The following is a 21140-nucleotide window of genomic DNA, read 5'->3' as shown; positions in this document are numbered from 1 at the left end:
GGTGTTGGAACCTCAGTGGTTGATGGTTTTCCCGTGGTAAAGGTAACAGTGGTTGTACTTTCTTGCGTAGTAGATGGAGGTATTGTTGAAGCTGGAAAATGATTCATAATTTCCCCATTATTTTCCATATACTGACGATAGCAAAATGTGTTATTTAGCGACTTTAGTTAAGATAACTATATCAGTGATCTTACTTGATAGTGGGACGCAAGCATGGTCACAGATCATTGTTCCTTCTGGACAGAAGCAGCCCTCACGGAGTTCGGTGGTCATTTCAACGCTGCCACTGCATTGCACAAACATAGACATTTACATGCAATTCATAACATATATTGACAATTCCATATTTAACAAGTATTTTAAGCATCCACATTACACTTGACAGAAATGAAGATGAGATCATAAAGCTTTTGTATATTTCATTGTCTAGTTGGTAATAGGAACACACATTACCCAGAACTGCAGGATGCCACCGGTTTGGGTCCTGCAGGCTTGTACTCCATTCCAACAGGACACTCGAAGTCTGTGAACCCAACCATTCGATTACATGCTGTCAGTCATCACAATACATGATGCAGTGTACAGATGTACAATGTGTAATGTGAGGATATATCTGGGTCGTTGACGGATCACAACTTGTCATGATGATTGGCTCTGCCGGTCCTGGTCCATAGCCAATGGGGTGAAGCCTAGGGGCGTGGCCCTGACGTAATGGAGAGGTTACAGCTGTAAGTAGAGGATAGGTTCTGCTGGCTTGAGCCACAGCCAATGGGGAGACGAGTCAGGGGCATGGTCCCAGGAGCCTACGGTGGAGTCTGGAAGATTCCATAGTGGCTAACCAGGATTGGTGGAAACGTACCACGTGACCCGGGTATTAAATAGGGGTGGAGACGAACAACACGTGGTCAGAACTGGAACGAACGAAGGGGAGAGGCCACGCGAGAGAGCGGTTCCAGGATGCCACGTGGCTGCGCGCGTCTCTCTCTTTCTATCCCTCTCACGCTGTCTGTCAGCAGCGTGAAGGAGTGTTGTAATGAAAGACGAATAAAGACCAGATTCCAGAAGTCGCTTTAACGACCTTTATTACAAATGTAAGAGTCCTTATTAATAATGCCGTGGGCTAGGGTCCATGAGAGTCCTGGTGTTTCTTACCACAGCCTCCTTCGGTGGCTTTCCTCCAGTCCACGTGATAGCCTAGCATGGCACAGTCATCTGCTGCAGATTGGATGCTGGGGCACCCAGCTGGAGTGGAGTTCACTCTGCACTGGTCGAACTTGCACGTCTCAATGTAGCTCAATAGACTGGTCACTTCTGAGCAAGCAGAGAACTCCCTGTAGAGAAACAATAAGTGGATGGTGACTGATTTTAAAGTACAGTACCGTAAACACAGTGGAAATATTATGCTCGAAAATTAATCTTCAGTGCAAAAACGAACGGTACACCAATCAAGAGATTTTCTTCAATGTTTCACATTACAAAAGCGTTGGATGTCAGATATATACGAAAAAGTGCATTGAAATTGGAAAAATGACGTGTGTTATTATAACATAATCATGGTTAATGTTGCGTACGTCTTATCGATGGCCTTGCACAGTTTGTGGTCGAATACACAAGGGGCTGTAGTGGTTGGAGTGGATGTCTCGCAAGGCACGCTGCCCGATGGCCCTGGTGATTTGCAGTGTGGCTTGCTGGGATCGGCCACCATCCACTCCTTGGCCGTGACGGGGCAGCAATCAGATGCTTCCGACTTCCCACTCTTGCGCACGCAGTCATCACTGCCCTGGTTGTTGCACGTTCCTGAAATGCGAAAATAATGGGCCTTTGAGTGTGGATCCGTTGATAGACAATTTCCAAAAGACTTTAGGAAAAAAAGATTGTGATGCATTTCAATAATGTTGGAAAATGTTGTGGACATGCAACCTGAAAAATTGTCCCCAAAGAATTGAATGAGTTCACTTACCACACTGTCCCTGGGTGTTGTCACCAAAGAGCTCATATGGAAGATCGATAGAATACATCTGGCCAGTGAAGACGATCGTTGAGTAGATTGCAGGGATTTGCACTGTCACAATAACATCTGTGGATGTAATCTCAATCCCGTCTGATGAAAATGGTAGTGTTACCAGCTCATTGTTGTAGAGAACCTGGATAAATTCAAAAGTGCAATCAATTAGCATTGTCCAAACATAGGCATCTCAGGTGTATTATTTTGCTCTTCCGTTTTCATACTTCGGTTGCGGAAAAAAACAACGGTGATGCTTACCGTGATGATGCTCTGCCTTTTACTGACAATGGCTGGGATGCTCATGTTGATGGAGTTGCCGTTGTAGTTGACGGTGATGCCCCTGGGGAAGGAGGCTGGGTTTCCAGGGTAGAATTGGAAATTGTCGGTGATGATTGAGAGATGGTGGCGGTCAACCTTCTCCTCCACCAGGGTGTATGTGCAGTCTTCCAGGAATACGTACAGAACTTGGTCGAAGGTGCGGATGTGGGGATCTCCCCATCCCTTGCAGTTGCCTTTGGGCAGAAGAAGCACAAATCATCATTGCACTGGAACACATTCTACCAAGAACACAAATGAATAAAAAATAAATCACGGCAACATTCTAAACCATCCATTCATCATATTTCACAGCATTGTAAATTCACAATTCACTATGCCATCTCAAAATGTCCCTAATAAACTATGTTATATATATTTTTAGAAAGGCAAGTTTTAATTACAGGAATGTTTAAGCAATGTACTAAATGCATCAAAAAATCGCGAAGCTCACTAACGATATTCAGATCGAAAAGTATCCGTAACCATTGTGTTTCGAGACCATCATAACGTTTCAATCTATTCAGTTTGTTTTAGAAAGCGAGAAAGATACTCACAGAAGCACTTCCAGGTGTAGCAACAGCCATCAGCATCGTACACCATCATTGCGTTGCGGCACTTGGGTTTCGTGGAGACGCTGCACTTTTTGGTGGAGTAGGAGATGTTGTCGCCGCCATTGCAGGTGGCGATCGTGCAGTTGTCAACCTTCCACGATTCCATGAACTGCAAAGATGAAGTATAATCGGTGTGAGGAACTTAATTAAAATTGTAATTACGTGAAAAAAACGGAAAAAACATGTCTTTCATGACATGGTAGCCTCTTGTATTTCATACATTAATCATAGTGTCAAGTCAAGGAAGCCACAATAGATGAAGGCATTAAGAATATTCACTTACTTGACGTGGTGGATTTACAGAGCGACAGCTTTTGTCGACTGTTGTAGATACAGCAGTTGTTTCAGGTGTTGTGGGCAACGACCCAAGAGATGTGGCTGAGGATATGAACGCTGTTGTCCCCTCAGTGGTTGATGGTTTTTCCGTGGTAAAGGTAAAAATGGTTGTCCTTTCTTGCGTAGTAGATGGAGATATTGTTGAAGCTGGAAAATAATTAAACATTTCCCCATTATTTTCCAAATACTGACGATAGCAAAATGTGTTATTTAGTGACAATAGTTAAGATAACTATATCAGTGATCTTACTTGGTAGTGGGACGCAAGCATGGTCACAGATCATTGTTCCTTCTGGGCAGAAGCAGCCCTCATGGAGTTTGGTGGTCATTTCAACGCTGCCACTGCATTGCACAAACATAGACATTTACATGCAATTCATAACATATATTGACAATTCCATATTTAACACGTATTTTACGCGTCCACATTACAATTACAATTGACAGAAATGAATGTGTATATTTCATTGTTTAGTTGATAATAGGAACACACATTACCCAGAACTGCAGGATGCCACAGGTTTGGGTCCTGCAGGCTTGTACTCCATTCCAACAGGACACTCGAAGTCTGTGAACCCAACCATTCGATTACATTCTGTCACTCATCATAATACATGATGCAGTGTACATATGTGTAATAAAAGACTCGGACGCTTCTCTCTGTCCTGTGTCCTTTATTTGGGTTCGATCTCTTTTCCCTCACGGTACTCCCCTATATACTCTCCACTCTGCAGCCCCAGGCTGCTGTCGCTCACGTAGCCCAAACTCCCTCCTAGCAGCCCCGCCGCTGTCACGTCGTGCAGACCCCTGCTGCCGACTCCTCCCTTGCAGACCCGCTGCTCTCTGCAGCCTCCTCGCTGCTCCTCCTGCCCCGGGGTCGGTCACCGTTGGCCGACGGTGCCGATCCTCGTGGCTCGGGTGTGTGGCGACCTCGCCACTCTCTCTCACCCTTCGCCCTGCGTGGCCTCTCACTTTTCCCAGTCCCCGATCACTCCCGACTGCTTCCGGTTACCCCCCTTATAGACCCTTACCCTCTCCCCCACGTGACGTAACTCCTCCCCCCATGACGTCACTTCCGGGAGGTCGTTTACGCCCGCATTACACCACCCTCCCCCGTAGAGAAAATCCAGCCGACCTCGGCTGAACACAACTCTAATAAGCAATGCGAGCGAACACGACCGAATACGAAAAAGGACACAGAACACACGATAATATACGGAAAGAACAAGAACACAAGACAATAATTAACGAAATGTGAGGGATTTCGAGCGGGTGCGGGTCGCCGGGCCGTCCCGGACGGTCGGTGGCCCTCCCGCCGAGCGGGAACGTGGCAGGGTTTTAAGAGCGACAGGCTGAAGTTCGTCTGTCGCTATTGGAGGCCTGGCAACGTCCCGGTCCACTATTTTCGAAGGCGCAGCATCAGAGGCGTCCCGCGATCGTGTCCGCGGCGGGGTAGGAAGGGCTGCGGGCCTCAAAGGTTCCACAGCCGTGGTAGGCGCACCCTGATCTGGGTCTGCTTTCCCCTGCCGCGTCACGGCCGGCTCGTCTGTGCTGGCGAATCCTTCCTTGGAGCGGCCGCTGTCGAGGCCTCCTGCTGGGGCGGACCCGGGACGCGGGCCCAGCAGTCCCTGGCATAATGGCCCTTATGCCCGCAGCGAAAGCAGTCGATGTTGTTGCGCCTTGCTGCGGGCGCCCCGTCCCGACGCGGCCGTGTCGGCGGCGCAGCCCGCGGCTCCGGCCACGGAGCAGCGGCAGCCGACAGCTCCTGCGGGCTCCTGTCGTCCGGCACATAAACAGCTTTCTTGGGGTCCCAACCCATGGCTCCCCCTTCGACGATGGGCCCACCCGTCCACGCCGTAACCTGCTTCCACCGGCGCAGGTTGAACTGGGCGTCCAGACACTTAGCCGCAGCCCGGGATGTGAGCTTCTCGTGACCGCACACCGGCATGGGAATGCCGAGATCCCGGGACAACTCCAACATCTTCCCCAGGATGAGAGGTTCCAACAGGTCAGGCTCCATCTCCGGGTATGCGGCCATTGCCAGCTCCAGTACCGCGCCCCTATATGCCACCGGAGACTCCTCGGGTGCGCGTTGTCGTTGCACAAACCGGCGATGAGCGTCATCCGGCGGCTCGTAAGCGTCTGCCATTTGTCGAACACACCACGCAATGTTTTCTTCTTTGCGGCTTTTATAGAGCGAAAGAATCTAACGGACTCATCATCAAGGAGAGTCGGAAGAACTTCTAATGCCTCGGCGTCAGTCCACCTCGCCGAGCGCACCGCTGCCAAAAATCTGCAGGCGAACGCACTCCAATCGCCCCCGATGGAGAATTCCTTGACAGTCGTTAGGTGATGACTGCGACGCCTTGGCGCGTTCCCTCCAGCCGCTGACTCTTCCGGTGGCATGTTCAACATGGCGTGGCAGCGTGGTGTCGACAAGATGGCGGCCTTCCGTCGCGGAGGGCCCAAAATGGCGGCTTCCCGCCTTTCGTCGTGCGCCACGCCCAAGATGGCGTCTTCATGCCGCGTGGCTGATGGCGTCGACATTGAAGACAACCCGGGCTCCTGCGGACCACCAACATCGCCTTCCGACGCCGTCCTCGGCGTAACGAGCGCACACAACTGTGCAAGCACGTTCTTGAGAGTTTCAAGTTGCTCCGCCATCTGACTCCATCTCAAATCCGCGTCCTTTGGTGCAGACTGGTCCGCCGACGCGGCGACATCTTGGACCCCTGGACCCGCACTCATCCCAGCACGGATCTCCTCCTCTGCCAGAGTCGGATCCACCGCAGGAGGAAGGTCATCGTCGTCGGAAGATGAAGCCGATGCCGGAGACGGAATATTCTTTTATCTCAGTTGTTTAGCCATACCGTTACACTTTGACACCAGTGTAATAAATGACTTGGACGCTTCTCTCTGTCCTGTGTCCTTTATTTGGGTTCGATCTCTTTCCCTCACGGTACTCCCCTATATACTCTCCACTCTGCAGCCCCAGGCTGCTGTCGCTCACGTAGCCCAAACTCCCTCCTAGCAGCCCCGCCGCTGTCACGTCGTGCAGACCCCTGCTGCCGACTCCTCCCTTGCAGACCCGCTGCTCTCTGCAGCCTCCTCGCTGCTCCTCCTGCCCCGGGGTCGGTCACCGTTGGCCGACGGTGCCGATCCTCGTGGCTCGGGTGTGTGGCGACCTCGCCACTCTCTCTCACCCTTCGCCCTGCGTGGCCTCTCACTTTTCCCAGTCCCCGATCACTCCCGACTGCTTCCGGTTACCCCCCTTATAGACCCTTACCCTCTCCCCCACGTGACGTAACTCCTCCCCCCATGATGTCACTTCTGGGAGGTCGTTTACGCCCGCATTACATATGTACAAGGTAAGAGTCCTTATTAATAATGCCGTGGGCAAGGGTACATGAGAGTCCTGGCGTTTCTTACCACAGCCTCCTTCGGTGGCTTTCCTCCAGTCCACGTAATAGCCCAGCATGGCACAGTCATCTGCTGCAGATTGGATGCTGGGGCACCCAGCTGGAGTGGAGTTCACTCTGCACTGGTCGAACTTGCACGTCTCTATGTAGCTCAATAGACTGGTCACTTCTGAGCAAGCAGAGAACTCCCTGTAGAGACACAATAAGTGGTTGGTGACTGATTTTAAAGTACAGTACCATAAACACAGTGGAAATATTATCCTCGAAAAGTAATGCTTCTCGAGCAAATCCTCCATTATTTAATCTTCAGTGAAAAACGAACGGTACACAAATCAAGCGATTTTATTAAATATTTCACATTACGAAAGCGCAGGATGTCACATCTATATATATAAAATCGCAAATCTGTCTGTTTGTCTGTGTGTGTGTCTGTCTGTCTGTGTGTCGCCGGACCATACGCAGTTTCATTGGACGAAATGTGAGGGATTTGCGAGACACGATTGGTCCGTTTGGTTTTCCACGGCGGTTGCCCCTGGCAACGGGTAGCGACGCATTCGCTGCGGGGTGGACGCCATTTTTAATTCCCGTTAAAAATATGCCCACGCATTATCACGCGACTCTGAGGTAAATTCATCAAAGTTTCACGTCCTCTTCACTCCCCCCCACCCCAATGTGTGCAATTACTATTATAGGGTCGGTAGATAATAAAATTATAGTGATTAGACAGTATTATTGTAGCGCGGGGGGGGGGGGGGTAACGGCCCCAGTACCCAGCCTCAGCCGAGTGGGCAATTTAGGCGAGGCCGGAGGCTCTGCACGGTACTAGGCCTCGACACCCCACCACACTATAGGCCATACATATTATTGCACAGCGGCCGAGGAGATCGTGGCTGGGGGGGGGGGGGGCAGGGGTAGCAGCCCATCTGTGTATATATGTAAGGTTATTAAGAAATATATTTTTCACCCGGGCAACGCCGGGTACTTCTGCTAGTATAATATGAAAAAGTACGTTGCAATTGTGAAAATACATCTGTTATTTGAACATAATCATGGTTAAGGTTGAGGCAGCGTACGTCTTGTCGATGGCCTTGCACAGTTTGTGGTCGAATACACAAGGGGCTGTAGGGGTTGGAGTGGGAGTCTGGCAAGGCACGCTGCCCGATGGCCCTGGTGCTTTGCAGTGTGGCTTGCTGGGATCGGCCACCATCCACTCCTTGGCCGTGACCTGGCAGCAATCAGATGCTTCCGACTTCCCACTCTTGCGCACACAGTCATCACTGGCCTGGTTGTTGCACGTTCCTGAAATGCGACAATAATGGGGCTTTGAGTGTGGATCCGTTGATAGACAATTTACTAGTGACTTTAGGAAAAAAAGATTGTGATGCATTTCAATAATGGTGTATAAATGTTGTAGACATGTAACCTGTCAAATTGTCCCCAAATAATTGAAAGAGTTCGCTTACCACACTGTCCCTGGGTGTTGTCACCAAAGAGCTCATATGGAAGATCGATAGAATACATCTGGCCAGTGAAGACGATCGTTGAGTAGATTGCAGGGATGTGCACCGTCACAATAACATCCGTGGATGTAATCTCAATTCCGTCTGATGAAAATGGTAGTTTTACCAGCTCATTGTTGTAGAGAACCTGAATAAATTCAAAAGTGCAATCAATTAGCATTGTCCAAACATAGGCATCTCAGATTAATTATTTTGCTCTTCCTTTTACGTACTTGGGTTGTGAGAAGAAATAGCGGTGATGTTTACCGTGATGATGCTCTGCTTTTTCCTGACAATGGCTGGGATGCTCATGTTGACGGAGTTGCCGTTGTAGTTGACGGTGATGCCCCTGGGGAAGGAGGCTGGGGTTCCAGGGAAGAATTGGAAATTGTCGGTGATGATTGAGAGATGGTGGCGGTCAACCTTCTCCTCCACCAGGGTGTATGTGCAGTCTTCCAGGAATGCGTACAGAACTTGGTCAAAGGTGCGGATGTGGGGATCTCCCCATCCCTTGCAGTTGCCTTTGGGCAGAAGAAGCACAAATCATCATTGCACAAGAACATTCTACCATTGCCTCAATGTAATACAACTTAAAATAATCAATTCATTGTAATGTTTAAACAATTCAATTGTACAGACTCCACAAGAGCTAGTGGAATTGCTCTAAAGTGGAAAACATTGTCTAATATCCTAAATTAATGAAATTATTCACGTATAATATACGTTAAAAGTATCCTTCCTAAAGCAGTGCTATTCAAACACATTTGAATAGTTATATATATGTAATTATCACATAAATATTATTGCTTGTGAACATAATTAACAAAGTAAACTTGAAACGCACACACAAAATTTGTCCACGTTTTACGATCATGATTTAGGATACATTTGTATTTCTTTCCATTTTATGCTCATTTATGTTCATTCACTCTAAATATCCAGGTATTCCTAACAATTGCCGCCAGTACCATCGCGATGCTTGAATGCATTTATTTAGTTTTAGAAAGTGAGAAAGGTACTCACAGAAGCACTTCCAGGTGTAGCAACAGCCATCCGCATCGTAGACCATCACTGCGTTGCGGCACTTGGGTTTCTTGGAGACGCTGCACTTTTTGGTGGAGTAAGAGATGTTGTTCCCTCCATTGCAGGTGGCGATCGTGCAGTTATCAACCTTCCACGATTCCATGAACTGTAGAACATACAAACCAACGTTTTTGCGGTACACCAGTGGGCGGTATAAAAAAAAGCACATTTTTCACAACAATATATTTTTTTTCCCACGGTTCGCAACCCCGGTCAGAAAATCTTGCAGGGTGCTTCAAATTCAGTTCTCGTAATGTCGAAGCGGTCGGACGATGAACGTCATGAGTGGCTGAACACGGAGCTTCACAGTTTGTTGCCGTATAGCACCCCAGCCTGATGAGAATTGGCTGCTCTGTGTTCCAAAGGCAGATTTGACTCGTGCCCTAGAATTGGTCGGACGGTTCCTCGATTCAATGAACCCAAATCAATGGTCAAGATTGACTTTTTTTTTTTATCAAGTCTCAATAAACCGAATAAGCATTTGAATCGCACCAAATTTGGTGACAGGGACAATTAAAGATGGATAAACATATTTGCTGATTGAAATTTAGATTTTAGTTTTATGAGGACCAGTGTGTTATGCTGCACTAATGTACTGCCAATATGTCCACATATAATAAGTGTGAGACTCATAATCACCATGCATACTTTAACCATCGTGCGTCCCTTCTTGAGAAAGTGTCTCCGTAACTGATACATTCACACATGTATTAACTTAGCAGAGTATGTTAACAATAGTCTAAATACATTTATCAACAACACTATAGTGATTAAAGAGAAAATATACAGGCTGGTTTAAAAAGATGGACCCGATTTGAAATCGATATATCTTTGAAATTGGGTCCATCTTTTTTAAACACCTTGTATAATAGGCATGGTGATATTTTCACTCACCTGACGTGGTGGTTTCACGTAGTAACACTCTTCAATTGTTGATATTGTTGTTATTTTTGGTAATGTTACCAATGTCGTTGTGGGCACTAGAGGGCCGAGCGTCGTTGTGGGTGCTGGAGATTGAGATGAAGAACTAAATGCTGTCGTAATTTTCTTCGTTGTGAACGTCACGGTTGTGACAGTTGATGCTGTTGTTGAGTGCCCTGTTCATTGAAACGCATATTCAATGTCACAACTTAATTTTAACAAAGGGATGTATTAGTACTTTATATAATAAAACAAACAGAATCAAAGTAAATTAAACGATGTTTATTTACTAGGTAAGGCCCACTGAGCTATATAGCTATTTTTCAGAAGCGACCTGGCCACAAATTATAGCTCAACGAAGTGGTTTATCTTGTGGACATTTATAGCAGCCAAATACTCTTTTAAATATAAATATGATGCTAGGATCATTTCGATTTTTAAGAAATCGCATTGACAAGACTTCTATCAACATCACAATACACGTTTGTGAATTGCATACATTTATATTTCTTACCCAAAAACCTATATTATGGATCATATTGGTCGCAAAAGCCTACGTGTTAAACTGACAGAGAAAGATGTTTGAGGGCAAATAAAAGGCACGCTGTCATGTCAATGTATCATTTTACTTTGCCCCTTCAATTGTAGTTAACATTAAAATACGAATTAATCCCAGCCCGATTTGAATATCAACATAATTGTAACTTGGTTTCATTACCGGTGATGATGGGTGTGGTGGGTTGGCAGCTGCTCTCCCTGTGGATGTGTCCACCAAGCTCACACGCCGCAGTGAAATGGCAGAGGCCATCAAGGCCATCGCTCGTGAAGATTGTTTCTCCCGGGAGGTAGTTCCCCCCATTGAACTGGCAGCAGTCTGGGGGCACACAAAGACCAACATTTCTTAGATGTAATATTTGTCACTGTGAGGCTCCCAAACGTGAAAACTGTCTCAAGCACCGTTGTGAGGGAAAAGAAGCCTTTTGAGATGCCAGATGAGGGAACATGCCCATGATTACCGTGGAGATGGAGTGATGGGATCAGTTTGTGTGCAGGAGCTACATGGGTTGCTGCATTTAGAGGGATGGTTACAGGGGATGCATTCATCAAGCAGTGGAAAGATGCTGGTTGATGATAATCAAATGAATAATGTGTGCAACTGTTTTCAGCTTACCATATGGTACACATTCCATATTTCCCATCACACAGGTGCTGCAAAACATGGCAATATCATTGGGTAATTGTTAGCATATAGAAATGTATAAACAGTTTATGTTCATGATATTTCGGTTGATTAGCAGAGTAATATATGTATATATCAGGCCACGTGTTCTGAACAAGTTAAACTGTATACATAATAGACAAATAGATATTTAAATAATTAAAGCTATGCGTCGTTAATGTAGCAAAAATCACCAATACAAATATTCCGAGTAACATTTTTACACGTTTAATTTCGGAACAATATTACACGATTTCAAAAGTTGTTGGATAATAATTATTGGTGGGATGGGATATTATTGTTATATTTAATTATTATTTTGCACATGCATTGTGTATGCAACCGAACCTCACCAGGTCTCGCAAGTGTCCCTGTTAACCACGGTGCCATTCGCGGGGACAATCTGACTGCCCATCTCGCAGCTGCATTTATCCATGGAAACACACGTCATCATGTGCTCATCCAGATAAGGAGTCTTTGCTGGGCATTTGGGATAGCAACCTACGAATATATGCAGCAGGTGAGCAAAATGTCTTAAGAACAGAGGAACGGATATTCAAATATGCAGTGACGAGCGTGTTCTTTTCTACGTCGACATAGCGACTCCTGTTATCAGTGGACTAAGAATTGTATTCAATTGCATAATGATGGAATAAAAAAAACAGCGTCTCATACATAGGCTACATAAATTTTCTCACCATTGAACTAATGACACTTATTGAAAGACGGTAAGACAGTTTTCTGCAATTTGAAAGTATAGCCAATGGCCAGATAAAATAGCAATGGAAAAGAACAACTTTGACACTTTACCTTCAAGATGTGGGAAATTGCCCAAGTCGATGCCCGCTGGGTTGCCACAGGTTTTTGTGTTTACGATGCCACATGGTCTGTAGTGCCAGGTGCATGAGTCGGGGCTGTTGTAGTAGTCGCAAAAGACAGCTAGAGGAGAATAAAACAAGTATTCTCGTTATGTTATTACATCCGATGCACGAGTTGATTAATACGTATGTAGTGACATCAGGGATGTCACTGTAGGGTGCCGGCGCGAGAGGGCCGTGGCGCGTGATGTCATCACGTACACCCCATAGGCGGGTGTAGTACCAGCCCTAGCGGGGCTTGGTGTGCACTGCGATAGCGCGGGCACCACGCACAGCGTGTAGTGCGGGCTCCCAACAGGGGAGTGGGAGAGTGTCAGCCCAGGGGCAGGGTTGCCCTGGGCCATGGCACTCTGGTTGACCCCGTAGACACGTGATCTGGAGTATCCACAGAGAGGCCCCCAGGTGGGGGGGGGCTAGGGGGCGATCACGTATCCGGGGAGAGCTCTCGAGAGGGATCGGGAGAGAGCTGGAACGCTCGAGATGGCGGGCGGGGCCAAGGGCGGAGCGGCCCCGACCCAGGGGGATATAAGGTGGGTCCCTGAGAGGGACCAGGGTCGCTGCATTCTACAAGCTGGAAGCTCCACGTCCTATAAGCTGGAAGCTCTACAGGCATCAACACGTGGTCGGGACCCGAGTGAGGGTCAGACCCTTCGTAGCTGTAACTCCTCCGAATAGGGTAGTTAGCTGGGTGGCCACCACCCTAGGCTTTATCTGGTGACGGGACAGTTACCCCTTTGTGTTACGTGTTGATGTTACAAATAAATGTGTTGCCTCTAAAGAACAACGTCTGTGACTCAGTTGGACTCACTACACTTGTAAATTGTTGCACTGCAATCATATAAATGTAAGGCATTTTTAAACCTACAAATACTCAAAGGAAGATGCAACCCAAAAGCAAACAGCTCTTGAAGCTACACACCAAAACTCTGTATTCGACATGAAGTCAAAGTTTCTAGTGACTTTACTATGATGTGATTACCATACTTGTTCATGCAATGTCTTCTGCAGTAGTGTCACTAGAATGACAGAGTGCTTGACTGTGAACTTTTCATATTTTCTTTTGTAACGAAATTTTACGTTTGTGTTGGGCAGCCTTAGGTTGCATCTTCCATATAAGAAGTATTTGTTGTTTTTCAGTTTTCATCTTCACTTAAACGTAATACATTTCAATTGCCTATTTAATTAACTACAAATTAACTTCAGGAATATTCACAATGATGCAATGTCCGCTCCGCATTATAATACGAACTAAGAATAGTATAATTGCAATCCTGCTGCTCGACCAAATTCGCTTGATCTTGGTCACCCGGTGAGTGGATGCAGAAGCAAAATAAGGTGCATGTGGCAGTGTGCGCAAGCGGACGCTTACGGCAAAGATCCGGGGTCCTCCACGCCACGCACTGGCCAGCCGAGGTGCACGCCTCTGCATAGGCGGCCACTGACGTGCAGAAGCACTCGCAGTCACCGCCAATGTTGCATGCGCAAGAGTCGCGCACGCACGCCTCGTAGAATGGGAGGTGGTCCACCTTCGAGCACAACGCCGCGGGTAAGTGTGGGCGCAATAATCCAAAAAAATTCAATACGGAAATAAAACCTTCTCCATGTGCTAAATGGCAATATATTGTATTTACTACATTGTTGTATGGATACATTTTTTTGAAGAAGTACGTTAATGAATATGCTCGTGAAACGTTAAGTGGATTTGGCCAGCACACTTTAGAAAATGAGATGATGATCGGTGGACGGCGCTAATGACAGAATTCCAGAAGAATAAATGCACACGATGTGACGGACCACCATGGAGATTGGGGGTTGAGATCAGTTCATGCACAGCAGATGGATTGTAGCATCACGGGGCCGTAAGGGGTGGCAATGGCATAGGGACGCCTTCATCTAGCAGTGGATAGACAATAACTTACTACGATCATGACAATGGTGACACTTTCAAACAGTACCTGGCTGTGGCAGGCCTCAAAGACGTCGGTTTTGAGGATGCTGCACTTGCGCTCCGACCACGCTTTGCGGTAAGGGTTCATCTCGCAGGGTGATGCTTCATCGGTCACGTCTGAGCATGTGTCGCTCGCCTTCCAACTGTTGCCAAAGTGCAGAGCACTGGCCGACAATGAGCGGTCGCGCATGGTGAAGTCATCTGACATGTCGAAGTTGTACTTGCCACACAGGCCACACAGCTGGTTCTGAAAGTCAAGTGGCAAGCAAATGGCAGATGAAAACAAGTTATTTCATTTGAATGTTCTTCTTTCAACGCCTTTAGCATTTATGTAGATTTTTTTAAATATAGGCATTGTAAAAAAAAATACGAATACTTTAGCCTCAATATTTGATTATTGATACTCTTTGGTTTTTTTGGTAAAGTCATGTAGGTATAAAATAAAATAAATTAAATTACGACGTTTCGGGCGCAGCACAAGCGTCCGTCATCAGGTGGCACAACCACAGCAAGAGCCCATATAGGCCGATATGGCCTCTTGTTGCAGCAGCCCCTTTTACCCACTTCAGCAATTGTTTCTTGCTGTGGTTGTGCCACCTGATGACGGACACTTGTGTTGTGCCCGAAACGTCGTGATTTAATTTTTTTTCTTTTCTACCTACGTGACTTTACCGAAAGAACCAAAGAGTATGGATCCCTGCAGTCACGAAAACTTCTAGATTTGATCATTGAAGTGTAAATAACTCAGTAAAATGGATTGAATAATAATTGTGTATTCGTCTTTCAAACTGAACAAAAAAGCTGCAACAATTGTTGAAATTAGAGGGAACTCCTAATGACATTTATTGTTTAATTGGGGAATTAAGGATATCAAAAGTAGGCTGCTTCAAGGACAAGTTAGTTTTTTAGTTTTAAGAAAACAAGTAGCCATTGAAGTCAAACGACCTGTGTTTGCAATTGGTTTGAAGTCATACGCTGAAGTAGATTCATAACAGAATAAGTGGTATCGATGTCTGGTTGGTGCATTTGAAAAAGTGTGCTCGGCCATGTGCACTGTTGACATGAGGGTGACGTCACCTCTTTGTCTGGAGGTGCAATGATGAACAGACTCGTCCGTCTGTCCCATATGAGCTTGATTCCATTCGATGCTTTGACAATCAGATAGAGGCCAACCGTATGAACTGTGAACACTTCTTCGCTCCCTTTGCTTGCAGAGCCGGACACGTCATGGATTTCATATTTACCATCTGCCAGTTTTATCTCCTTGTTCTGGAACATAAATGGTGCAACTTGTGAATCACCTTACATACGTCAAATTAAACGGACTTTAAGACATTCAAAACGCTTTCAATTGTAACGTATATATTCACACAGCGGTCAAAGTTTTTTTTTGTAACAATGGAAGTTCATTATATACTTTATATATATATAGACAGAGCTTACCTGCAGTAAGAATCGAATGGATTTGGAGCACGTGGACATAGAGCCACATGGTATATTCTCCGTGATGATCTGGAAAGTGCCAACTTTTGGATCAGAGACACAGAAGTCCTGAAAACAAACACATTCGAATGAGCCTTGTTTGCACCAACGTTTTTTTTTTACATATTGAAGTGATATATATGAGTAAGTGTACCAACATCATGTCACAAATTGTGCCACATAATTCACACGATATGACATTCATCATTTATATTTAGTCATGTATATTTGGAAGAATAGCAGCAATAGAACTGATCAAAAGTAGCCACTACTCAGAAGAATAACTGGTGGTTGATTAAGACATTTTCATCAGAATTGTCCCAGTACCTGCGCCACAACGTATTCACAGTTGCCGTCAAACTGGAAGCGCTGCCCATCAAAGGTTGTGTAGTGGCCATCTCCGTACATCTTGCAGGTAGAATCACACTGAAGTTCTGTGCAGTTCCATGAGCCACTATAACACTTGCTGTGAGACAAGAGCGGACACACTTTTAAAATATACAAATAACATATACATTTTTCTTGGTTCTTTCAGTAAAGTCACGTAGAAGGGAAACACTAAAATAATACAAATATAAAATAATACAATTATCACGACGGTTCGACTGCAACACAAGCAATCATCATCAGGTGTGAAAACCACAGCAAGAAAATTTTAAACAAAAAATTTAAACATTGCTCCTTCCCTTCCAGAAAATCATGAGCGCCGCACCCTAACCACACAAGCATTGACTCAGACATTATTATTATTCAAGTTTAACCCCAAATGTAAACCCCACCTGTGTGTTTCCCCACCTGGCAATTAGTCTTTGAAGATGCCACTCCAAATAGGTGTGCTGTGATTTTGATAATTATATTTAAGAATAAATGTATTAAAGAAATAATCATTGCATGAAGAAATATTAAATTATCACTGGGGTGGAGCGGTGCTATAGTGGTTATTACGCCGCACAATGAACCCCGTGACGCCAGTTTCATTCCTGGCCATGGATAACAAAGGTGGCAAGTGATATCAGAACTGGTCTTGCCCTCTCTCTGACATCACTAAATTACATAATGAGCATGGTGAACTATGGTAAAGAAAAATGGTGTTGGGATATATTCATTCATTGGTGGATTGAGAATGGCTGTTGTATTGATGATGAGAATGTATAGCAAGTTAATTTGTCCTTAAAAAAAAAGTTTAAAATATAACGAATGCGCAAAACTAATGCCGGTGTATGCAAGCACCATTTGTTGCAGTCCACTTTGATGGTGTCTCCTGGAGTGTAGCTCAGTCCGTTGTGCTGGCAAGGACATTCCTCCTTTTTGACGCAGTCTCCATTCCCATTGTTGATCAGGCCCTCTGGGCAAATGCAACCAGGCTGGCACTGCCTGCCCAGCTGCAGGTAAATCAACACAACGCATTCATTGATTTACACTACGATGGAAATATTTGAAATATATTAACCAATAACCCTCAATCAGGACAATCTAACAAATATGGACACGTTTACCTGACTTGGTGGCATTGCAGTAACCGTATTACATTTTGCCAAAAACATTTTAATCGCTTTTGGTTACATCATTGATTGCCGAATTAATTTTGACAATGTTCTTGAAAAAAAAAATTTGACTGTCTAGTTCATAACTTTTCTATTTTTCACTTATTTTTTTTTATTAGAAATGGATACGTGTTTGTATAGCAATTATTGTTGGCATGACAGGCCAAAACGGTTGTTGGCATGACAGGCGATTGTTCGTGCTTTCGAGCATAAGCTGATGGCAATCCATACCCACTCAGGACCCACACCCAGCACTTACACACAGCGGTGTCTGTATCGCACAGCTGCTTTCACAGGCCTTTCCGTACGTGCTGGTGATGCAATCGACGTACACCATTGGAGAAGTGCATTCTTCAAAGAGAACAAACACAAACAGCGCTCGCCACATTCGTCATCAGAGGCCACCATGGAAATTAAACACAAATAGTGGGCTAACGTGTTCGGCGTCAGATTTCGGAAGCTAAGCAGGGTTGACCCTGTGAAGTGCTTGAATGAGCAACCGCCGTGAATAACAGGTGAAAATGCTACCGGGGGGGGGGGGCGGGGGTCTACATGATAAGCAGCAGAGGTCAGTGCAGCGACATCGATGGCTCTACTGCTCTTATATGCTTCCATGCCCCCTGCCTTCACCGATGCGCACTCTCCAGCATAGCAATGGTCAAACAAATGCCAGCGACCCTCATCTAGCAGTGGATTGACAAAGGACTGTCCATGTTCAATATTTTAGGCAATGGGTACACTTCAGAGTTTGTACCTCACTGACAATACAACCTACTTTTTTTTTTAGCAAATAGACATACATATGTTTTTTTATAAACGTGTAGATCATATTAACCACACCTATTCAAACGTTTACAATAAAACTCCTGCATTAAAGATAATAATCACGTGTAATATATATGTAAAAGATAAACTTTGACAGCAAACATGACAATGTTCACGGTTCAAATATTTTCACAACACCTTTTAAATATCATGGGCCATGCATCTTAATTAAGATAGTAAACATCGGTTGAATCACAGTCTTCTACAATTAGTGTGTACCAAATAACCAATTCATACGAGTGATCATTCTTCATAAAGCAACATCAATTGGTAAGTTAATTCACGTGGGTAGACTTTCTCAAGTGTATATATTAACGGTCGGTGTAGAAGGTCAATACGACTTGTTCAGGCTTTTCTCTTCCTGATGCTGCAGCCTGCTATGCCAAATGCGGCCGACACGCCAGAGGTCGCAACCGGGTACCCGATACCCGTACCCTACCCGATACCCGGCTACCCGTACCCGGCCGGGTACAGGTACCCGTTTGCGACCCTGGTGCGGCCGGGTACGGGTACGGGTAGGCCGTGAGTCACTGGTGAGTAACCGTTTGTCACTCATTTCCCAACGTCTTGTCTCTTCTCACAATTCAAGTTCCTAGAATCAACCCACCCGCGCCTGCAACATGGCTTCATCCCAGAGGTCGCAATCAGGTACCCGATACCCGTACCCTACCCGTACCCGGCCGGGTATGGGTAGGGTACGGGTACGGCCGGGTACGGGTACGGGTACCCGTTTGCGACCCTGGTGCGGCCGGGTATGGGTAGGGGTAAGGAATCAAAACCCGTTTGCGACCTCTGCGACACGCCAATTGCAGCTATGGATTTTGCGATCGGACAGCGCCAGACGAACACGGTGCCACCAGAACGAGGCAGGGCACGAGAAAAAAGATAGGGCGCCGCGACCTAAAATTGTTTTCTTTAGCCAGAACATTGTAAAGGCATGTCGTGCTCGGTGAGGAAGTCGGCATCAATCACGGATCCATTGTGTACCTTCTTTCTTGCTCTCGGAGCAGAGGAGTTGTCCTTCACGGCAGTAGCTGTTAATGAAGGAAAAAAAGGCATCAATGAATGTTCTAAGCAATAGTGTTTGAAGTGAATTAACAATTTATATTGTAATATATCAGACACATGGATATCACAGGAAGCAATGCACTTTTTTTAAAGAGTGCACTTTTGCTACGCATGTGAGCATGAATATATAATTATATCCCGAGGCGGTGTCTGTGCGAAACTCCATTAAAATTATAGATCATGGCAACTACACCCCAAAAAGGTATTACCTATAATTAGGGAAATGAGACTTGTAAAAATATACAAGCCCAAGCATAGTTAGGCAGCTGAAAGTACGTAAAAAAAGATGCAGCATAAATGTTAAGATTTTTTTTCTCAAAGTCATCACTGCTCCATGCTGTAAGTGGTCGGAATGTACCACTTCAATTTGACATTTGAAGTCATGAATCATTCTTGACCGTCCCTACACCTATTCTTTCGCTACAGGTAACCGTGGTGTTGTTTTATTGTTTTATACAACTTACTTTACTTCGAACATTCTTCTTGAATGTCATTGATGAAACTCAATTTAAGTGACGCTGCCTTACTATGAAATAGGCAGGCAATGAATGTATTTATGTTCAACTTATTTCGCACTGTGTGGCTTCAGTGTTGAGGTTCCTCCAAAAAGATAATAATGCTATTGTTTGGATTAACTTTTATATAGCTTTACAATTCATACATGACATTTAAAATTAAGCACAGAAATAATTAATGTAAAAGTAGCCATAGAGTGTTTTGCATCGGGCGTAGATGGTGGTAAAACAGTTAAGAGAAGGAATGCCAACTTGGGTACAAAGAGTGTTCCCAAATACCCCAACAGCCCTGGGCCCCCATCAAACTTAATTTTCTCCATTACCATGGGATGTCTGCGATGGTCACTTTCTCGCCAGGCTTGAGGGTATCGCCATTCACGTAGCAGGGGCAGCTTGCGGCAGGGACGCACATCCCCTCGTCGTTAGCAAACAGGCCTTCAGCGCACTGACAGCCCTCAGCCACCAAGCCGCTCTCCTGGCACGCCAGGTCCACGCTGCTCAACGAGCGGCACGTCTGGTTGCATGCGTTGGCGTTGTAGCTGTACACTTCGCCATTTGGACACTCCACCAGCTGAGAGTCTGTTTAAAATATGAGGTGGACGGTGCAAGCGGAAAGACACAGACACTCGGTTTAGCCTCGTGGGATAATGTTGGGGCGTGTGGGTTTTTTTTGGTGAGCAATTGTTACGACTTAACAATTTTCCATAAAAACACACGTGCACAATCACATGCGTGAAAAATTCAATGGGCTTTACATTAATGCTGCAAGGCCATTTATGTTAAAACAAAAGAATGGATACTAAATTACAACATGGGCTTGTCACATTTTGGGAACAAGAAAGTGCACTTGTCAAATATAGAGCACTGTTCAACATTCCCACACCAATGGACAATTAAGAATAGCCCCAAAGGGTGACAGCGGTCAGCAAACGATGGACCACAAAGACCACCAGCTTCTACCCACTTCGGTCATTGACTGGCAACATTTCAGACGGCCACCAGGAGTCTCCGCAAGCTGCCCACTGTCTCAACCAACATCGACGACGTGAGCACACACACGTGGCTGATCAACTCCCCACCTTATCAAAGAAAATGTTCAACACTATTTATTTCTATTTAAGGCGCTCTTCCACCTCCAACCCAGTTTATATATAAGCTCCTAGCTTGGTAGTGTCTCATTCTTCACCTGAAGACGGCTGCTTGCGTTGTAGCCGAAACGTCGTGAGAATTATTTCATTTTATTATGTTTTATTTTTATTATTTTATTACTTCCCTTCTACGTGACTTTACCGAAAGAACCAAGAAGACTATTTATTTCATAATATAGGTTTTTGGGTCAGATCGCGTTATTGATAAATGTGTCGTAACCCTCCACCAACCGACACGGCCAAACAGTAAAAAATGTGTCACGTTTTCAAAGGACAAAATAATTCACTTCTTTAGCCCACCGGTGTGCTAAAGAGAGGATC

General features: G+C 45.5%; 1 protein-coding gene across 1 annotated transcript; it reads right to left on the bottom strand.

Moving 5' to 3' along the window:
- Positions 1–2170: 2170 nt before the first annotated feature.
- On the bottom strand, positions 2171–20657 carry LOC144933979 (mucin-5B-like). The gene is made up of 22 exons (XM_078859375.1): positions 20636–20657; positions 19995–20250; positions 19090–19122; positions 17523–17622; positions 16950–17101; positions 16047–16185; positions 15681–15788; positions 15315–15506; positions 14245–14484; positions 13659–13815; positions 12222–12350; positions 11799–11912; positions 10911–11066; positions 10166–10251; positions 9212–9377; positions 8456–8709; positions 8153–8336; positions 7763–7988; positions 6700–6878; positions 4659–4864; positions 2878–3043; positions 2171–2517 (listed from the first exon to the last, which is right to left on the bottom strand). The coding sequence occupies exons 1-22, from the start codon at positions 20655–20657 to the stop codon at positions 2171–2173; spliced, it is 3612 nt and encodes a 1203-aa protein (XP_078715501.1).
- Between the last annotated feature and the right edge of the window lie 483 nt (positions 20658–21140).

The sequence above is a fragment of the Lampetra fluviatilis genome, chromosome 8 (assembly GCF_964198595.1).
Source record: "Lampetra fluviatilis chromosome 8, kcLamFluv1.1, whole genome shotgun sequence".
Classification (NCBI taxonomy): Eukaryota; Metazoa; Chordata; class Hyperoartia; order Petromyzontiformes; family Petromyzontidae; genus Lampetra; species Lampetra fluviatilis.
This window is presented reverse-complemented; position numbering and strand designations above follow the sequence as displayed.